General features: G+C 34.7%; 1 protein-coding gene across 2 annotated transcripts in view; it reads left to right on the top strand.

The window, feature by feature from the left end:
- The first annotated feature begins 13,305 nt into the window (after positions 1-13,305).
- The window catches only part of LOC149554650 (uncharacterized), a 105,376-nt gene continuing 99,975 nt past the window's right edge, over positions 13,306-18,706 (top strand). For both annotated transcript variants that reach the window (XM_089828712.1, XM_089828713.1), the window contains exons 1-2: positions 13,306-13,620; positions 13,759-14,059. In XM_089828712.1, the coding sequence (XP_089684838.1) occupies positions 13,950-14,059 (110 nt within the window). In that variant the 5' untranslated portion in view covers positions 13,306-13,620; positions 13,759-13,949. The remainder of the gene's footprint in view (positions 13,621-13,758; positions 14,060-18,706) is intronic.

Consider the following 18,706-nt stretch of genomic DNA (forward strand, 5'->3'; position numbering starts at 1 on the left):
TTGAAGATATTTGGTTTAACATGAGAACAGAACTTGACATTATGAAGATGGATTATTGCAGGTTAACCTTGCAACAGAATTCCATCAAGTCGATTTTGATAAGAAGTACCCTTTTCCTATTCAATGGCAACAAAAGGAAGGTACATCTCTCATGGATAGGTTTCAATCTATCTTAGTAAACACTAACAAATGGTTAAAAAGTAAAGACCTTAAAAGAGTAGATCCTAAGATGGGCCTGGATTGTGGAAGTTTTGGTCCTCCTGGTAGGAAATCACAATTGGAAATTATAGGGAAAGATGGTGCCTCATCTTCAAATGCCAAGAATACCTTTAAATTCAAATTAAAGGGTGGAAAAGGAACTAAATCATCTCAAGTTCCTGAACCAATTCAAGAATCAGTGGCAGAATCAGAAGAAGAATTGGAAACAAAATCCAAGAAAGAAGATTCAGATGAAGAAGGAGAAATTAGGATCACATCTCCTCCAAAGCCTACACAAGCTTGCACGTCTTCTCTACATGAAGAGCCATTTTTGCATGAGGTTGATGATGATGTGGATTCATTTTCTACTGTTTTCACTCATTCCATTCTAGTCTCAGAGGTTAACACCATGGCTCTTCCTATTTCATCAACTGCTCCTCGTGTTCCTATACATGAACAATATGAACACTTAGCAAATGTGTTTGAAGATTTTCTAACTCTTACCAGTGGTCAAGTTTCCCAACTTGATACGTCTTTGACATGATTTGAACTCTTCATGATGGAGTCTTCTCAACATGTTTCTATGCCTTCAGCGGTATAGACTAAATCATGCTCAGTTACTACAGATATACAATCTTGATCAATGCCAATGGTCTCCACTGTGCCTACTTCTACAGATGAAAGTTTCAACCTACCTGCATGGTTGAGTAGAATAACAACAAAGAGAAGGAAGGTGGTTGTTCCTCTTGACAATCTTCCTATGAAGAAGACTAAATCTAAGTCTTTGAAAGATAAGATTGTTTCCATAATTTTCGTTGATTCTGACAAAACCAAATATGTTGTGGTTGCTGAGCCCTTAGTAGATAAACCTATTCAAGAACTTACCCATTATGACTACAAATTTACTAAGGTTGAAGTTGGAAATCAATCTCATTTGATTTGTTTACAACATGCTCAAGATGCATTAACAAATGTATCAAAAAGCAATCATGAGCTTTGGGAAAAGAAGAATAAGTTGAAACAGGAGATATCTCGTTTGAATGAGGTCATTCAGAGGCAGTCCTCTCATAATATTATTGTTACATCACAAACATCTAAAGAGAGAAGGTTGATTGAAGCTACTAAGTCTTGGATACAGGAAATCATTGTTGAAGGAGTTCAAGCTATTACAAAGACACTTGTAGTTCTAAGGCATGTTAAAGAGATGAACAAAATGGAACTAAGCTTAATTTCTTCTTTGACTCAAGAAGCAGATAACTTGAAGGAAACCCTTGAGGATTGGGATGAAATGATAAAATTTGATCTAGATGCTATGGTCTCATGTGATGTTCTTCCCTCACGTGAAATGTTCTTCAGATTTCAAGGACTCATTGGTTACAAGGAAGAGACCTTAAGAAAATTGATCATAAAATTGCAAGTGGCTCTTGAAGATTGTCAAGTAGTTGAAACAAGCCTTACTTTTGATTTGGAGCAATTGGGATTCTGTGTTACTGATAATCTTGGTAATCTTTTGGTAGCAGGGAGAGTGAATTCAAAATATACAATCAAGATCAATGATGATGTAGATTCTGAGGATTTTGGTTCGCACATAATGAACAAGTTTGTTTTGTAAAAATCCTTGACAAAACACTTGTTAGATAATACAACAACAAATTCCCCCAAGTTGTGCAATCAGCATATGAAAATGCAGTGAGAATTGAAGCCATATCAAAGACTATGGAGATTGCTGATCTTTCCACAGTGTGTGATGTCATTGTGAAATTCAAAGCCTTAAGAAGCAATCTCTAAGATTGTTGTATAGTTTTTATTTCATAGTTGTTTAGAATGCATTACATGAAAAAGTATAATTGCATGTATGCAAAATATGTAATGCGAGTTGCATGTGCAGTTGCATGTAACCCTTCAGTTTCTCTAGTTAGACTAGGTCAAAGTTGGTTGAGATGCTCCCACTTTTTCCTCCCCTTTTTCTCAACTTCTTTGCCTATATAAAGGAGTGCCCCCTCATTGTAAAATCATCATTATATTTATGCAAGAAAACTCTGGAAAAATTGTGCTAGCATAACTTTGTTTGTGTAAAACACTATTTTGAGAGAAAGTGAATATAAAGGAGCATTTGAGACTTAACTTTGATTAAGTGAAATTGTAATTTGAGTGAATTGTAAGCTTTGTCTATGATTCATCCAAGTTGTCTTTGATTCATCACCTTGTGTTATTGGTAATTGTTCTAGTGAATTGAATTGAAAAGAGTTAAGAAACAATTGAAGCCCGTGCTCTGACTAGGAACAATTGTGAAAATCCATAGCTAGAGGGTAAAAGCACAAACCTATGTCACCTTTTATAAAGAAACGTGATATTAGAATGTGACAGTTCAACATTAGTGACAAAAAAAATGGTATTTGTGTTTAAAATATGAAGATGATGTAAATTGATGAAACGTGTAGAATTGGATGAATTTTATGCCTATAATTTTTATAATTTTTTAAAGTAGGAATTTATTCATTTTATTTTATTTTGAAGTCCCTTTTTTAACTGTAAAAAATATAGGGTGTAGTTCCTGTCAAACAAGTATATGCAAATCATCTTTTTTTGTTCTAATTTGAAAATATCTTCTAGATGACATGTATAGCTAGTGCACAAAAAAAGAAATAATTATTTTTGATGTATATTTTCTTTGTTATAAGTACTCAAGTTCGACCTTACCAGAATCCTCCTGTCAAAACTTTCCTATCAAATCTATACCTTCTTGAAAAAAAATTACATATTTGTGAAGAGGATTCTCTCCTCTAGAGATAAATATAATTTTTTAATTTTTTTGATATGATTTACTATTTTTTTCCTTTTTTGAGGGAGCATCTTTTGAAATGTTGAAATATTGACTTATAATACTTTAAAATTATAACATATTATAACTAATCAAAACACTCAAAATTTTATATAATGATGATATTGAATCTGAGATCTATAAAAGGGTATTTTTAGTTTTTGAAAAAAATTGAGTTTTGATAGAGAAATGAGATTTGACCAAAATAGGTTTTGGTATCACAAACAGTGACACAGATCTGTGCTTTTACCCTAGAAGCTTTGTCTGTAGCTTGTATTTTTGTCTTAATTCGCAAAATAATTAGATTTTTCTTACTTTTAGGTGTCTTTGTGCCCTAATTGTAAAAATTTTACCATATAGAAGTACGACCAGACATAGAGCCAAACCGGTATGTTTTGAGCTAGCCTTTGAGTTAGTGAAGATTTATTGATATCACTGTTTCAGCTCTTGATAGAAGTGTAGTTAGAGATTTACTTTGCCCATTATTCATTCTATGAGTAAGTGGATCATTTCTTGAAAGTTAAGAAGAAAGGATATTAGTAACACCCTGTTTACAAGATCTCTCGACTTCTTGCTTACCTTGAGTTGATCCAAGGAACGGTGAGAAAGGGGAGCCTTCCCTTTAAGGTAGGAGAGACTCTGTCTCACACGTTGTGGCTAGTCATCCTATTTTGTGACTAAATTTTTACCCAAAATTGTCAGTTGCAAAATATCCACCCAACACTATGAATTTATGTAAAAGACTTATATTAGTTGTTATGTTGTCATTGATTGCAAGTCCTAGTTGGCCATACATTATGCTAATTCAGTAGAGTGCCATATCATTTGATTGATGAAGAGAATTGAAGAAAGTATATTGAAGACATAATTGATAATTATGGTATTCAATGGGAACTTGAATTATTTGGATAGTGATAATGTAATGTTGGTTTTATTGTTTTACAATCATGTAATATTGTAATGTATTAAGCTACACATGCTTAACTAAGTGTCAATATTAAAGAAGGAAGATAGTATTCATCGAGTGACTCCAGTGTTCACCAAGCTGTTGGAAAGTAAAGGAGACGTTTAATTTTGGCCAAGTACTATATTACCCGAGTGAAATTTTATGTTCACTAAGTAACAGTTGGAAGAACAAAAGACTAAAGATGGAATCTAAGGCCAACTTTTGATTGAAAAATGGAATATTCGAGATAGTCTAAGGTGCGAGTCAAATTTTGTTACAAGATCAAGGAATGAGAAAATTTAACAAGTATCTAATGATGGAGTTTGAAGAAGGATAACAATGAACACAAAGTTCTATGAAAGTTCTATTTTCCATGTGGCTAAATTTATTGAATTTGAGATCATTGATTGTGATTAAGTGGCAATAAAAGGAAAAATCTGAAAGCATAAAGGTGGTTATTTAAGGATATTTTCAAGATAGTTTTGGTTGTTGATGTTGCTGATGAGGTTAGTGGTTGAAGTTGATTATTGAGGTGGTGATTGTGCAAAGTTGTTGGGTTGAAAGAACATAGTTGAGCCAAGTAAACTGAGCAGAGTTGAAGTAAGGTGAAAGATTTGAAGGAGTGAATCAACCAACCAAGAGAATAGAGAAAAATATTGGACGATAGAGATTAGAAAGAGACCAGAGAAGAAAGGAGATTTAAACAAGAAAGGTAGTGCTATGCCTAAACATATCATTTTTACACTATTACTTTCTAATCATCATAGTGTTGGTAAATAGATTGTTCTTCTTCTGATTCTCTTTTTAATTTGCCCAATTTGTAATGAAGAACAACTTTACACAACAGTTGGGAAACTATTTCTGAGAATAACTAGTTTCCCTTTGAATTAAGGTACAACTCCCTATGTGAATAATGTTCAAAGAATTATGTTTCTCTCCTAAACTAACATGGGGTATGCTCTTAACCCAAGAGCAGAAGAGGGAAACTGAATTAAGCCTAAACAAGACTTAATCCAAGCAAGAAAAAATTTCTAATCTATAAACCAAGCAATAGAACTCACAATTCTTATGAATACATATACTCAGCATCAACCAAAATACAGAAACTCTCAACGAAAATATAAATGAAATGATCAAGAACTTCCAATGAATCCTTCTCTAAATCTCCCAAAGCACATCTTACCTTAGTTAATTCATATCTTCATAACGAAAGAATGAAACATCTCTTCTTTCTTTCTATAGTTTGGATTTTAAAGAAAGAAACATAGAAGCAACCATTAACTAACTAAATGGGACAAGAACTTATTGATATAAAACACCCTTCCATTGACTCTACAATATTAAGTCTATTACATCAACAATTTACCCCCTCTCTACTCCAGCTCTTTGACTGTATGCAGAAAAGGCTGAGCCCTCTATATTGAATTCTTTATAGAGTTTATAGATCTTTACAATACCAAGCTCGTAGGAGCCAATGACCTTTCCTCTTCTTTGAATACAAAGAGACAAAATACAAAGAAAAAGATTTTTCAAATATGAGAACTCAAATAGATCCTCATCAAACCAATATGATTTAACTTATCAGAGCAGGTGGCTCGACATAAAATTGCAAGTTTCCTTAAATATCATATTTCCTCATCTATCACATTATGAATAAAGCTATGCCTGTGACTAAACTTTAAATTCATCAAATTCATACTCTGCTTCCTTTCTATGTAAAGCCAATATAAGTATGATCATGGTGACTTGATCTCTTGGTAGCATGCCATATTAGCTTGGGAGCCAATATATATCTCCTTTATGATATGGAATCTTTGTACAAAAACATCCTATGTTTTTTTCTTTATGCCAATCTAGAATCTAAGAAACATGTCATTCGACCTTACTGACAAAGTCCAATCAAACCTAATATTTGAGAATTTTGCTTTTGTTTTTCAATAGCAAGAAGCTTTCCCTCTATAGATTATCACATATTCTCAACACTTTTTGAATTCATAGTTGGTATATCGAGCCTTCGTCCATCGAGCATTACCAACAAATTCTTTGTCCATGTAGTTTGAAATTGATTAATCTTGACATATGCCAATTTTACTCGAAAAATTTTGAATGGTATATCACCTTTCCTTGATAGTTGAACATATTCCCACAGTGTCCTGATGAATAATGGCAAAGCAGGAACCGTCGATGTGGAGTCTTAATATTATTTTCCTGCAGTGCCATATCTTTTCGACTTCAAAGTAAAAATGCTTGCCATTTTCACTAGTATGATCATAAGACATTGTAGAATCAATCTGTGTTTTCAAATAGTGAAAACCATCAACTTTATAGACTATGTAAAATGCATGAAGAATTCAACTTTGCTAAACTGGAGGAGGTGATACCTAAGTTCAATAAGAACTTTTCTCAGTTCCATATTCATTGTCCTTTTGATCACTTCTGATAACTACTTTTATTTCTCTGAGTTTTGTTCCATCTCATGTCTGCACATTGCATTTAACATAGGCTCAAGAGCATAAAAGTGCAGCATATGTATATAGCTCACTGTATAGATTGCTTTATAATGCAATGATCGAGTTCCAAAACATCATACAGACCATTCATACAATCAAATGATAACAACTTCACCTTTAAATGATCACTAGTTATGGAATGAACCCACCGTATACTTTGAGATGCTAATTCCATTTGCTTTATCTTCAAAGGAGGCTAGTCACAATTTGATCTTTACTTATCCCAAATTCTACTACTATCATCATTCAGAGAAATGCAATGCTATTGACATTAAGATAAATAACATGTCCTTCTATAGTGACTACTTTAATCAATTTGCAATAAGAAGTTCTTAGAGAATTGAATTTAAATAATAAACTTCTTTCCAAAGTACCATAATGGAACCTTGCTCCAAAAAGACTTCAAATGATCTTAAATGTAATCCAATCCATGACTGTCTACACTTTGCTTCTGAAAATTAAATCAAGCAAAAGATATTATGTTGACACATATTTGATGTTAAGATAAACAATGTGTACTTCTCAAGGAAACATCCTTTCATATCTTATGCTTGTGGATAGTATCATCATATGAGAATGCAACTGTAATGCCATCCATACTTTTAATTTCTCATTCTTTAATCTTTTAGGACAATGTCTAATGATCCTCTTATCCTGTAGATTTTTTTAAAAATATGAAACAAAGTCTTCACTGTAATTTGTGCTTCTCTATTATCAATGCATTCATTTAGTATAAGAGAGGCCTCAGCAATTGAATGCACATACTATCACATGGAATAAAATCTGAATCTTTCAATGTCAATTCTATCAATGTGTCATTCATATGAAGACTTTTCATCTGAGACTTTCTGAATGCTTGGAAACTATAATTCCCAATCATTCTTCTACTGAAAAGATCATCAATTGAAGAATCATAATCTTTGTCACGTTGGGACCTACAACTTATCTAAACTGAGGACATAATGAGATTTTAAAAACATCCCATCCGACTTGAAGTAAGAAGGCAATGAAAGAGAAACCCCACAAAGATTTCCTATCTTAGAGGGGACCAAGGCCTAGACATAATCAGACTTGACAAGACCACATGACTTCGATATTGCCAAAAACAAATGGGTGACTAAAAGTCAGGCAACACATAGCGGAAAATCTCATTGACCAAGTGTACCTAACAAGTCTATGAAATCCTATATGGTAACATCGATTAGTGGTGTTTGTGAGTCCTTTAGAGTAGGAAACTCTTTAGACAAGATCAAGGAGTGATAAGGTCTAGATGATCTTTTGGTTGAAATCCTATAACAAGGTCACATTAACAATGTGCATGTAACCTATAATAAGGTTGGCTCTTAGTTGAGCTCACTTGACAAGAGTGAAAATTTTGGGTTGTTGGTACCAGGTGGTTTTTCCCTTCACAGGATTTCCACATTAAAACAATTTGGTTTCAATTGTGTGAATGTTGCAAATTGATGTACATGTTATTTTCATTTGAATACAACTTGGCAATAACTAAATTAATGGTCGGTAACTACTAAGTTTTATTACTATTAGTTGATTACTACATAATAATGAATGAATAGTTTGGAATAAAGTGATTGATTGAGTTAATTGATAAGTTAAATGTATATATCGAGTGATTGTTGATGATGTTTGTGAAGTTTATTTGGTATTGAAATTATTTAAAGGGACTACAGGATAACTGAACATAACTGATTCACCCCCCTCACAGTTATCTAATATTTGCTTACTCAAAATAACACCCGTCACATAATCAAATTTTAGGGTATTAGATCCAGAAATAAAATTACTCATGACCATAATTAAGCCATTCTAGCTTTTAGGCAAAGAACACAAAATTAAGAGAGCCCTAATTTCTTCATCAACATTGACACTTACATAAGACAATTGACTAGTAACCATCTTAAACTTATTTAAATGATCAACAATAGATCCACCTTCTACCATTGTCATATTAAATATTTATGCTTCAAAAGAAATACCTTGTGTGAAGTGAGACTTTTCATACCACTTTTCTAGGGTTTGAATCAACTCTTTCATTGACTTAGCTTTCGTAATATTAAATACCATCGATTATGCCAAGAAAAATTGAATACTTCCAAGTGCATTTCTCTCCATAATATCCTAGTCCTCATTTGTCACAGCTTCTGATTTCTTGGATTTTCCTTGCAATGGCCACCATAAATCCTTTTGATAAAGATAGTCTTCCATTTGCATTTTCCATAATTGAAAGTCTACCCATTAAACTTCTCAACCTTCATCTTACCCTCGTCTACCATTGCTCTCACTTAACCATGAGACTTTCCTACAAATGATAACTAAAACAACCTTGCTCTGATACCCTTTGTTAGGATTAAAGAGACAAAAAAAAATTACATGTAAATATAACAAATATCAAAAAATAATAAATCACATAGAAGAGAACACAAGACACAAATATTTAACATAATAAGGCTACATCCACTAATAAGGCTACATCCACTAATAACGAGTCCAATATTCTTATTATCCGGTGCTTACAACCTGATTACAATATGGAACCCCTTACATATCAATATTGTTGCAAGAATCTACTATCCCATCACACACATCCCTAAGTCATTTTATACAATCTTTTTTCTTCTTACAAAATTAGGGCTAAAGTATTCATCCAATAGAAAAATAGAATTGAGCACCTTTTACAATAATAAAGTTAGTTGAACTTTCATGGTTGCCGCTCCCCATAACCCCCGTAGGGTCATTGCCCCTTGACACCACCTTGTATCATGATAGGGAGCATGCTTGGGGCTCTACCCTAAGACCCTGCAAGGGGCACTACCCCTTGACCCCATTTGTGGAGCACTGCCCCCAAACCCTTGTAGAAATAATTTAGGGGGAAACCACATCAAATAAAGTGGGAAAAATTAATCTCTAAGTCTGATTAGACTCCACATCACAACAATCCCTCAAGACGCTCGTAGTTAATCCATGCCAACAACTAATGACTCTAGACATCTCAAGACTCTATACTTATACTTAGCTAGCTACAAGTTGGTCTAGTAGCTTACATTAAATAAACACTTAGGATATGACCCAAGTTTACAAACATAACTAACTCATAAGATAAAATAAGATTATGTGAATTTAGACATAGGTCCACATGCTAAACAACAATCTAGATCCAAGATCACATAAGATAACTCCCACAAGTAGAAGATTGCAAAAATAATCTCCAACGTCTGTCTAACAAAGGAAGAACACATTACCGATAGCCATGAAAAGGGTTTGTAACTTGAACATGATCAATCTAAATGTTATGCAAACATAGGGAACCATCCACAAATAGGCCCCAAACATAAACCCAAGCTCACAGCATATAGGGTCCTCAAAATCCAAGCTCGATGCTCCAACATTAGATTCCCAAGGTAAATAGAAAAGTGTGTCCCATACTTTGATACCAAAAGAAATATTTGAACTCAACTTTATCTTCACCAAAGGCTTCCAATCCAAAAAATACAAGAGCATACATCAACAAATCAACCATCCCTACTTCTTCCATTCAAACATCAAAATCTTTTGTACCACATCTAAGCCATCAACATGCTCACCCACATGAGCAAATTGAATATCATAAGGCTTCACAAATAATCTCTACAACTGATCACAACCAGTAATAGAAGAATAATTACACATGAAAACTATGTTAGCAATATATGCAACTTCAAAACCAAATTAACAACATGTAAACCCAAATTCACAATAATAGCAACATGTAAACCCTCAACCATGTCAATCACAAGAAAATCCACATCAACAACATGTAAATACAAATCAATAGTAACATGTAGATCCTCAATCAAATCATAATCAAGTGAGTCCACATCAACAACATGTATATCCAACTCCACATTAGTAGCACCATCCATACCAACAACATGTAAATCCATGTCCATATCAACAACTATAGAATCCCTAACTATATATGCAACAACAAGTAAATCCAAAACCATATTCACATCACCAATAATATGTAATTCCTCATCAACACAAGTGAAACTCTCATCATCGACAATCTCATTGTCTACAATAATATGCTCTTCAATTTCCATGTTAGATCCATCCATAGCTCATGAAAACCAAAAGATACTTCATCATCTTCAATGGAGTCATCATGCACTTCTTCAACATCTAACACTTCTTTATCTGTGAACTATCTTCTTCTTCAAATAATCCTTCTGATCAGCCAAATAAATCTCTTTTTGATTGAAAGATGCTAACTCAAACAAGACTACCTTATCTCTTTACTCATGGAAAATTTCATCTTCTCACATCAAGGTTTCACAACCAAAATGATCCATCTATGAGTCCTCTATGATTGTGAGCCAAAACATGATCTACTACCTCACAACTTCATTGATAACCAATCCACCACACAACTAGCACAAGATCAATTTTTTCTTTGATACCATTTAATGTAGTTTAAGGTTCAGAGTACCCCCTTGGAGGTGACCAAGCCCCCAAAAAATAACTATACAAATAATAATAATAATAACACAAAGAATTAGATCCAAAACAACATTCTCATAATAGCAACATAAGATTTACAATACTATTTAATGCAGTGTAAGGTCAAGCATACCCCCTTGGAGGTGACCAAGCCCCCAACAAATAACCATAAAACAAAAAATAAATAATAACACAAATATTCAATCCAAAACAACACTCGTTCTCATAATAGCAACATAATATTTGCATCCAACATGTCAAGTTGTAAGGCCTTCATGATTAGGACAAAGAAGAATACAACTCAATCTCATAGGCAAGCTTCCACCTCCTAGCTATTGTTCCTCAAGATGCTCCTAGCTAATCCATGCTAACAACTGATGACTCTAGACATCTCAAGACTCTATACTTATACCTAGCAAGCCACAAGTTGGCCCGACAGATTACATTAAATAAACACTTAGGATAGGCTCCAAGTTTATAAAGATAACTAACTCATATGATAAAATAAGAGTACACAACCTTAGATATAGGTCTACCTTCTAACCAAAACTCCATATCCAAGATCACATAAGATAACTACCATGGATCGAAGATTGCAAAAACAATCTCCAACATTTGTCCAACAAAGGAAGAACACACTACCAATAGCCACCAAAAGAGCTATAACTTGAACATGATCAATCCAAACTTTATGCTAACATAGGGAAAAGTTCACAGATAGGCCCCAAACATAACCCCAAGCTCACAAAACATAGGGTCCTCAAGAACCAAGCTTAGTGCTCTTGCATCAGTCTCCACAAATGCATGGATCTACACTTTCCAAATCCTAGATCGTGAATGAATGTATGCTTGATCCCTTTAATTGAGAAGGAGAGATAAGAATAATAGACATGGATCTTCTTTCCTTCTTGTGAATTCCTCTACTTGGCTACCATTGGAGAGAGAAACTTGCATCAATGAGAGAAGATTGCCTTTTCTTGAAGGGATTTTGAAGAGAAGAAAGACTTAGAGATCTTGATTTGGATGCTTGCATCAAATCTTGAATCCATATTTGTAATCAGCTTGATTGCACTTGCTTTTGAAATCACTAATAACTACTTGCATGATTGATTGATCAATTGCTTATGATTGTGAAATAGCTTACAAAATAGATGAATGCCAAAATGAGAGGAGTTGATCCCCTTTTATATTGATTTTGGGATTCGATATTGTCAAACCAACCATAGATAAGACCATAAAACAAAACAACTTTGCATTGGGCCCAAGGTCCACTTAAATCAACCCTATTGAGTCTAGGTCAACCTAGACTCAATAGGGTTAATTTCAAAGTGAGTTTGGGGCTTGGGAAGTGTCAAAAGCTTAAGGAGAAAAAATGAAAGATGTAAGAAATCAAGCATAAATACACTCAAGTCTTGAAATCACTAAAATGAGGTCTACTAAGCACTAGAGCCTCCAATTAGATAAAACTTTTTAGGATAATATATGTAAATCATGAAATAAAGTAAAATAAATGTCTATTTAATTATATTTTAGAATAAAAATGGACATATGATAGAATGAATCAATTAAATAAAAACATTTCTTTAATTAGTGGTTAAGATATAATTAATAAGAACTATTTATTTACTTAACTTTTTTGGTTAGATTAAAATAAAACCTGATTGGATGTGGACAACTTTAAGTAGCAATATTTTTCTTTTCTAAAGTAACATCGAAATCTTAAAAAATAGGTAAACAACAATAGAAACTAATAACATATGTTAAAAGATGAAAGTTTGAAATGTCAATTTTTAGAATTAAAACAACATCAACTTTATTCTCCATCATCAATCCTAAAGCTGATTACTTAGTTAATGTCTAACCGCTCACTTATGGAAAAGAGATCTATTCCACTTCCAAAAAAGTTTATTTAAAATAAAATAAAATATAGAATAAAACTCGTGCAAAGTAATATAGTGCATCGCTGGCAACGGGTCATTGTTTTGTACCTTCAGAATATAGAATTGGGAAGAATTTAAAAAAGAAAAAGGTAAAGTTAGACATTGTCGCAAACCTGTGTCTTCTATCCATATTTTATTGAGTCAAATGTAGAATTACTCCACAAGTCACCTCCCCAACCGAAATATCTAATCAGCAACAATTAAGTTGCAGGGAATAATACATGACTATAATAGATTTTTGGATGAATATGTGTCTTTTATATTACTTCAGAGACTTTCAAGGTTCTGACTCTCATGACTTTATGGTTTTGTGATATGCTGTCCATTGAATCGTTCTCACATGTATCAAACAATCTGAATTGGGATTCTACTGCAGTTTATGGATTGGAACTGGTTGTTTTCATCACACCATTAAATCCTTGTCAAGAATGTTTGGTTTCAGTATATAAGTTGCGTTGCTTAACTTTTTTGTTATTATTCAAAATCAATAATTTTAAAAAATCCTAGCTGAGCAATGTGTCGCGTGGAATTATAAATGGCTTGCAAGTTTCAGAGAGCTGGCCTGCTTAACCATTCTATACATATTGATGCACATGTTGCCCGACTATTCGAATTGGGCTGTGCCTGCTGAAGATGCATTGGATTTGATTACCTAAATTGACTCTGATAAAAGACTTGTACACATTTACCATCTAATTTTATTTTTGGGTAAGTCTGATTTCAGTATTGTTTGGCTGACGTAGACCTTTCAATTTTGCAAATTGATTGTGTAATTCTTGTAGTACTGTATAATATCTGTGAATATGGGGGATGAGAATATTGCTGATAATTTCCGTTAAGCATCAGTTGTGTGCAGGGCTTATTACGTTGTTAGCTTTTCTAAACTCGGTCACAGTCAATACACGTTCAAGGCTTTTGTAAAGATCATGGGGACTTCCTACTATGAATTCGGTCGCATCCACATTGTCGCTTAGTCTACTTTAGTAGTTCCAAGGGGATTTGATTAAGAAAACACTTTTTCCTTCTTTGTGTAAATAATGGGTGCATTACCCGAGTTGGATGATTCCTTTCAGTATCCAGAAGCAGTGAGGGATGCAACAGTGATGGATAACTATCATGGAGTGCTTATTCCCGATCCTTACCGCTGGTAAGTCTCTGAGAACATATATATCTTTGAGTTTATGATTATTTCTTGTTGCTGTAAGACCTTTTTTTTAAAAGAGAATGCCAAACTCACAATATATACACATTTAACTCTAATCCTTACCGGGTTTAAGTCAGGGTCGTTTGCATGACCTTGCGAGTTACAGGTTGATTTTGTCTCTTGCAGATTTTGATACTAAATAATACAAAACACATTCTGTATAAAACTGGTAGGTACTCTCTGTTCAACTCCAATGATTATTTGTTGACATCAGGTATGTTCCATATGAGAAAGAATTTTACAGGAAAGTATTGTGATTAATGAGTACCCGATGCTCTGAAAGCACTCTTAAAAGATTCAGCTCCGAAGATGCATTGTACGTTGTAAGCAGCTTTCTCAGCCTGCAAAAACCGCCTACATCAGTGGTGCAGGTTTTCTCAATGCTCACAAAGATCAAATATTAATTGTTCAGGTGGAACATTTTGAATGCTGGGCAAGTTGGTCCTAGGGGTTTAGCTAAGTTGGTTGAGGTAATCAGTTCTCATTGTGGAGACCCTGGTTCAAATCCCAAGAAGGACATCTCTGTGGAATTATAAGTTGTGACTACTGGTGTTCCATTGGTTATATTTGTCTCATTGTAAAAGGTGGATTCTATGTTGAGACTCTTGGTCTTCCAATTGTTGTTTCTAGTGTGGCTGCTTATAATGAGCTTGAGTAAGGTTGTAAGTCTCATGTTGTTGCTTGAATGAGCACAAAGTTTGTAAACAATCTTTAATACAAAAAATAGTTGGTCGAATTGCTCTCTCTAAAATGAAAGGAACATTTCAATTAAATGTATGACTGAACAAGCTAATTGTTAGTTCACGATTTTTCAGAGTTGCCATTTATATTCTTTATTTTTGGTTCACTCTTGTTTTCAAATGTTTTTGTTGAACCATCGGTTCCGTCAAGAGTCAAATGTACTTTGAGGTATGATAACATTTTCATCGATCATTCACCAACCTCATTCTTTTAATTCATCCTTCCCTCAAGCTAATTGTTGATCACATCTTTCCCTTAGAAAGCCTTGATCAGGAGTGATTATCCCGAAAGCATCTTATAAAAAATTCGAAAGTTTCTTGGTATAAAATATAAACTTCTTTGTACCCCTTGAACCTTTTGTACTCCTTGTACCAAGTTCAGATAGCACGAAGCTGCCTTGAACCCTTTGTACCAATTGAACTAGTTCACAAGTTCAACACTTCTTCTGGTTCTCAAAGACAATGTTTCTTGGTGGGCCCAATCAACATGTCGTGTATACACATGTGTGAAGGACATGCAACAGCTGGATGCCTCATCAAGTCTGACACGATCATGGGTGATGTCATAATTTAAGGGTAAGTGCAAGTAATTAATGGTTGAAGTAAGGTCATCATAAATGATCGCGCTAGAACCTTGATTTGGGAGTGCGGAAATAAGGATTTGGCATGTGCAAAGGGCAGTAATCATTTGAAGTACTTGTTTCCTGTTTAATGTCAGTCACTAATTTGTCTTGTCACCCTACCCTTGCGGCATGTTGAAATTAATTCTGTCCTCCACATAGTTAATGACCATCCCTATTTTCGAGATGTATATGAAGAAGGCTTTACCTTTAAAAAAGCATAAAGTTTCTTTTCTTATCCGAAAAAATCAGTCGCAAGAAAATCGGAGAGAGCAAGCCTTCTTCCATATCTATAACGATTGTCGCTCTTTAGGTAACCCTTCTGCTCTCTGGTTATTTTTCTCCCGCTTGTTAAGCGAAGCATATTTGTGGTTGTTTCTTTGTTTTCAAATATGAGTAAAGTTCATGGAGTCTACACTGCACTTATTCGGGAATACTCGTAGTTTGCAATGTAAATCACCTATAGTATTTGACATAGACCTATTGGGGGTTGATTTGGGGAGTGTTGCAGAGAGATTGTGTGAAAAACTTGCGAAACCTTTTTCCACTAAAGTGTTGGATACTAATCTCCTCATGACCTCCACCTTCCCACCAGCCTACCCTTGTCCAAAGTTAATTCAAGAGTGCATTCATATGTATAATGTGTCTGGAGGGAATATATTGAAGAAAGATGGAAGCGTGTTGCTGAGGCATCAATAGAGAAACCATATCCAAATTATTTCACCTGGAGGAGCAGCAATTTGCTGACTTGACTCCCGCATTGTCTGCGGCTAGATTTTTAGAGCAAGCAAATGTCTATAGGAACACCATAGCAAACAGCTAGACTGAGTCTTTCTACAAAGGTGGTTCTAGGTTACCCAAAACCTTGAAGAAAAACCAGATGACCTTTCAAGTCCAAGATATAAAGATTCTACTGCATAGAATTTGTGGGTCTCCTGATGTCTCCGTCTTTGAAGGGTGGATTTCTTTTATATTCAAATTGTGTTAAAGGGCTCACAATTCCTAGACTGGGTGGAATTAATAGCTAGCTCTCTCAGAAGTCAGCTGAAGGGTGCTCTAAATTTGAAAAAGAACTTTTTTATGTCATCTTATTTGATGTATATGCTAGCTAGCACTCAGGATTTACAACATTTACCCCATGAACCCTGGACTAAGAACATTACCATATATAATTATTGCCCCATGTTGCATAAGGATAGAGCCTTGGAAGACTTCAGAAGGGTCCATGATGTCTTTTTTGGAAAGTTGTGTTTTGAATTGAAAAGTCCCTTGCACCATAGATTGTCCCCTGAGTCTCAAAAGCTCATTCAATCTTTCAATAGCTTGTACATTCAATTCCCTAAATTCACTTATTTGAGGGTAGGGGGTTTTGATGAAGAGCCTATACGCCTTCCTAGGTTCGCTCTTGATTGCTTTCTCTTGGCAGAGGTAGCTCGACAATTAATTGCTATGATAAACAAATTCTCGGCTGAAGAGGCTTGTGATAATATTTTCCCAGTTAAGTTAGGCAAATTGACATGCAGAAGCATGGAAGATGCAACATATATAAGCTCTGACTTGGTAAAGCTTGGTTTTGACTTCTATCAGGCTAGACCAGAATTTGATAGAAAAAGAGTTATTCATAGTCTACTTGATACTCATGCAAAGATTGTACATGTCCCTAATGTAGAAGATTTTCGGGAGGATTGTGTAGATGAGTTGGAAGTGAGAAGAAGAGAGTCATCAAGGTTCATTGTTGCACGAGTCCACCTATTTCAATTGAAACTAGGTATAGATATCACAGACATAGAAGAAGACAGAGTTGATACCCCAGCCCCCCAAGAAATTGAACTCATAATTTCTAACACGGTTGTCATACATTGGAACTCTAAAAAAGCGAATAATATTCTTGAAAGAACAACCAATGTGATTGAAAAGACAATCTTGGTTGAGAATGAAAAGGCCATACATACTAATGACAGGATTGACCCTGTTTCTAATGTTGGTCTTACAATTGCAAGTAATAGAAGGTCACAAAGGATTTCTAAAAGGTAGATCCATAATCCACCTCTTGTACAGAAAGCTCGTTCTAACAAGAAAACCAAAATGTCAGTACCTGTAAAACTTCACCAGGTAATCCAGGTAGATGGTGAACTAGATAAAGAGCTAGGTGGTGAACTTATTAACAATAGCCAAAGAGTCCAGATGATAGTAGGTTCATCTCCTCCAAGGATACAAGTCGTAAACACCCTTGAAAAAGGTACTGAATCGCAAAAGGATGCTATTACTCCTAACTGGCTCGTAGCTTCAGTAAATAGGAAGAGGAGTTTAGTTCCTGTTTCTTTTCCTGTTGACGACATTGTGAGCAAGTATACCAACAAGGCCCCAAAATCTAAAAGGAAATCTAAAAGGACTAAAAGCACAACCAGAATAACTTTTGATAGTGCAACGGGAAGAAGTATAGCTAAAGTGGCCACCTACAATCAAAAAGAGGGAACTGATGAATTGGATCTGAACAATTTTGAAATCACATGCACAAATTTGGGGGTGGTGAACCGTGAGACAAAGGAACACTGGTTGAAAGCATCCACCAAACAAATTGTGCTATAGTTGCAGAAAGATAGGATTGAAAAGAAGAAACTGAAAGCTGAGATAAATGCAATGGCTAAATACATAAACTCACTGAAAGGTCAAAGTTCAGTTCCCAGTGACCAACTGCGGCTTACCTTTGATTCTAGTGCCCTTGAGAACCAACATTTGCTAGTTGACTTAAAGAAAGGAAAGATGATGATGGCAATTATGTTCAATTGGATTGGCCTAGTAACAAATCAGGTTGCTAAACTCATGCAAAATCTGCATGAAATCGTTTCTTTTGCCGGGGCCACACTTGATGAATCCCGCATTCAGTCAGCAGTTTGGAAGGGTGAATTCGAGAGATTTTCAGCTATGGTAACTCAATTGGTAGAGGTAGGAGATTATAGACCAAAAAATTTTGTGAAGGAAAACCCACTGCAGCATGTAGACGCGGGGTTGATTCAGGTTTTAGGAAAGAACATAGCCTGGAGGGTATCTAATTACAGTTCTGCTATTTCTAGGATGCAGTCATGTGAAAGAGAATTCAAAACATTGCTTGAAAATGTAAATAGTGACTTTCAGTCAATTGGCTCAGCTTTTTCCACTCCTCTGAAAGGAGGTTTCGATGTGGAGATCATGATCAAACAATATGAAGAGCGCATGAACTCTATAAAAGA

The sequence above is a fragment of the Cupressus sempervirens genome, chromosome 5 (genome assembly GCF_028749045.1).
Source record: "Cupressus sempervirens isolate cs-2001-9-10 chromosome 5, ASM2874904v1, whole genome shotgun sequence".
Classification (NCBI taxonomy): Eukaryota; Viridiplantae; Streptophyta; class Pinopsida; order Cupressales; family Cupressaceae; genus Cupressus; species Cupressus sempervirens.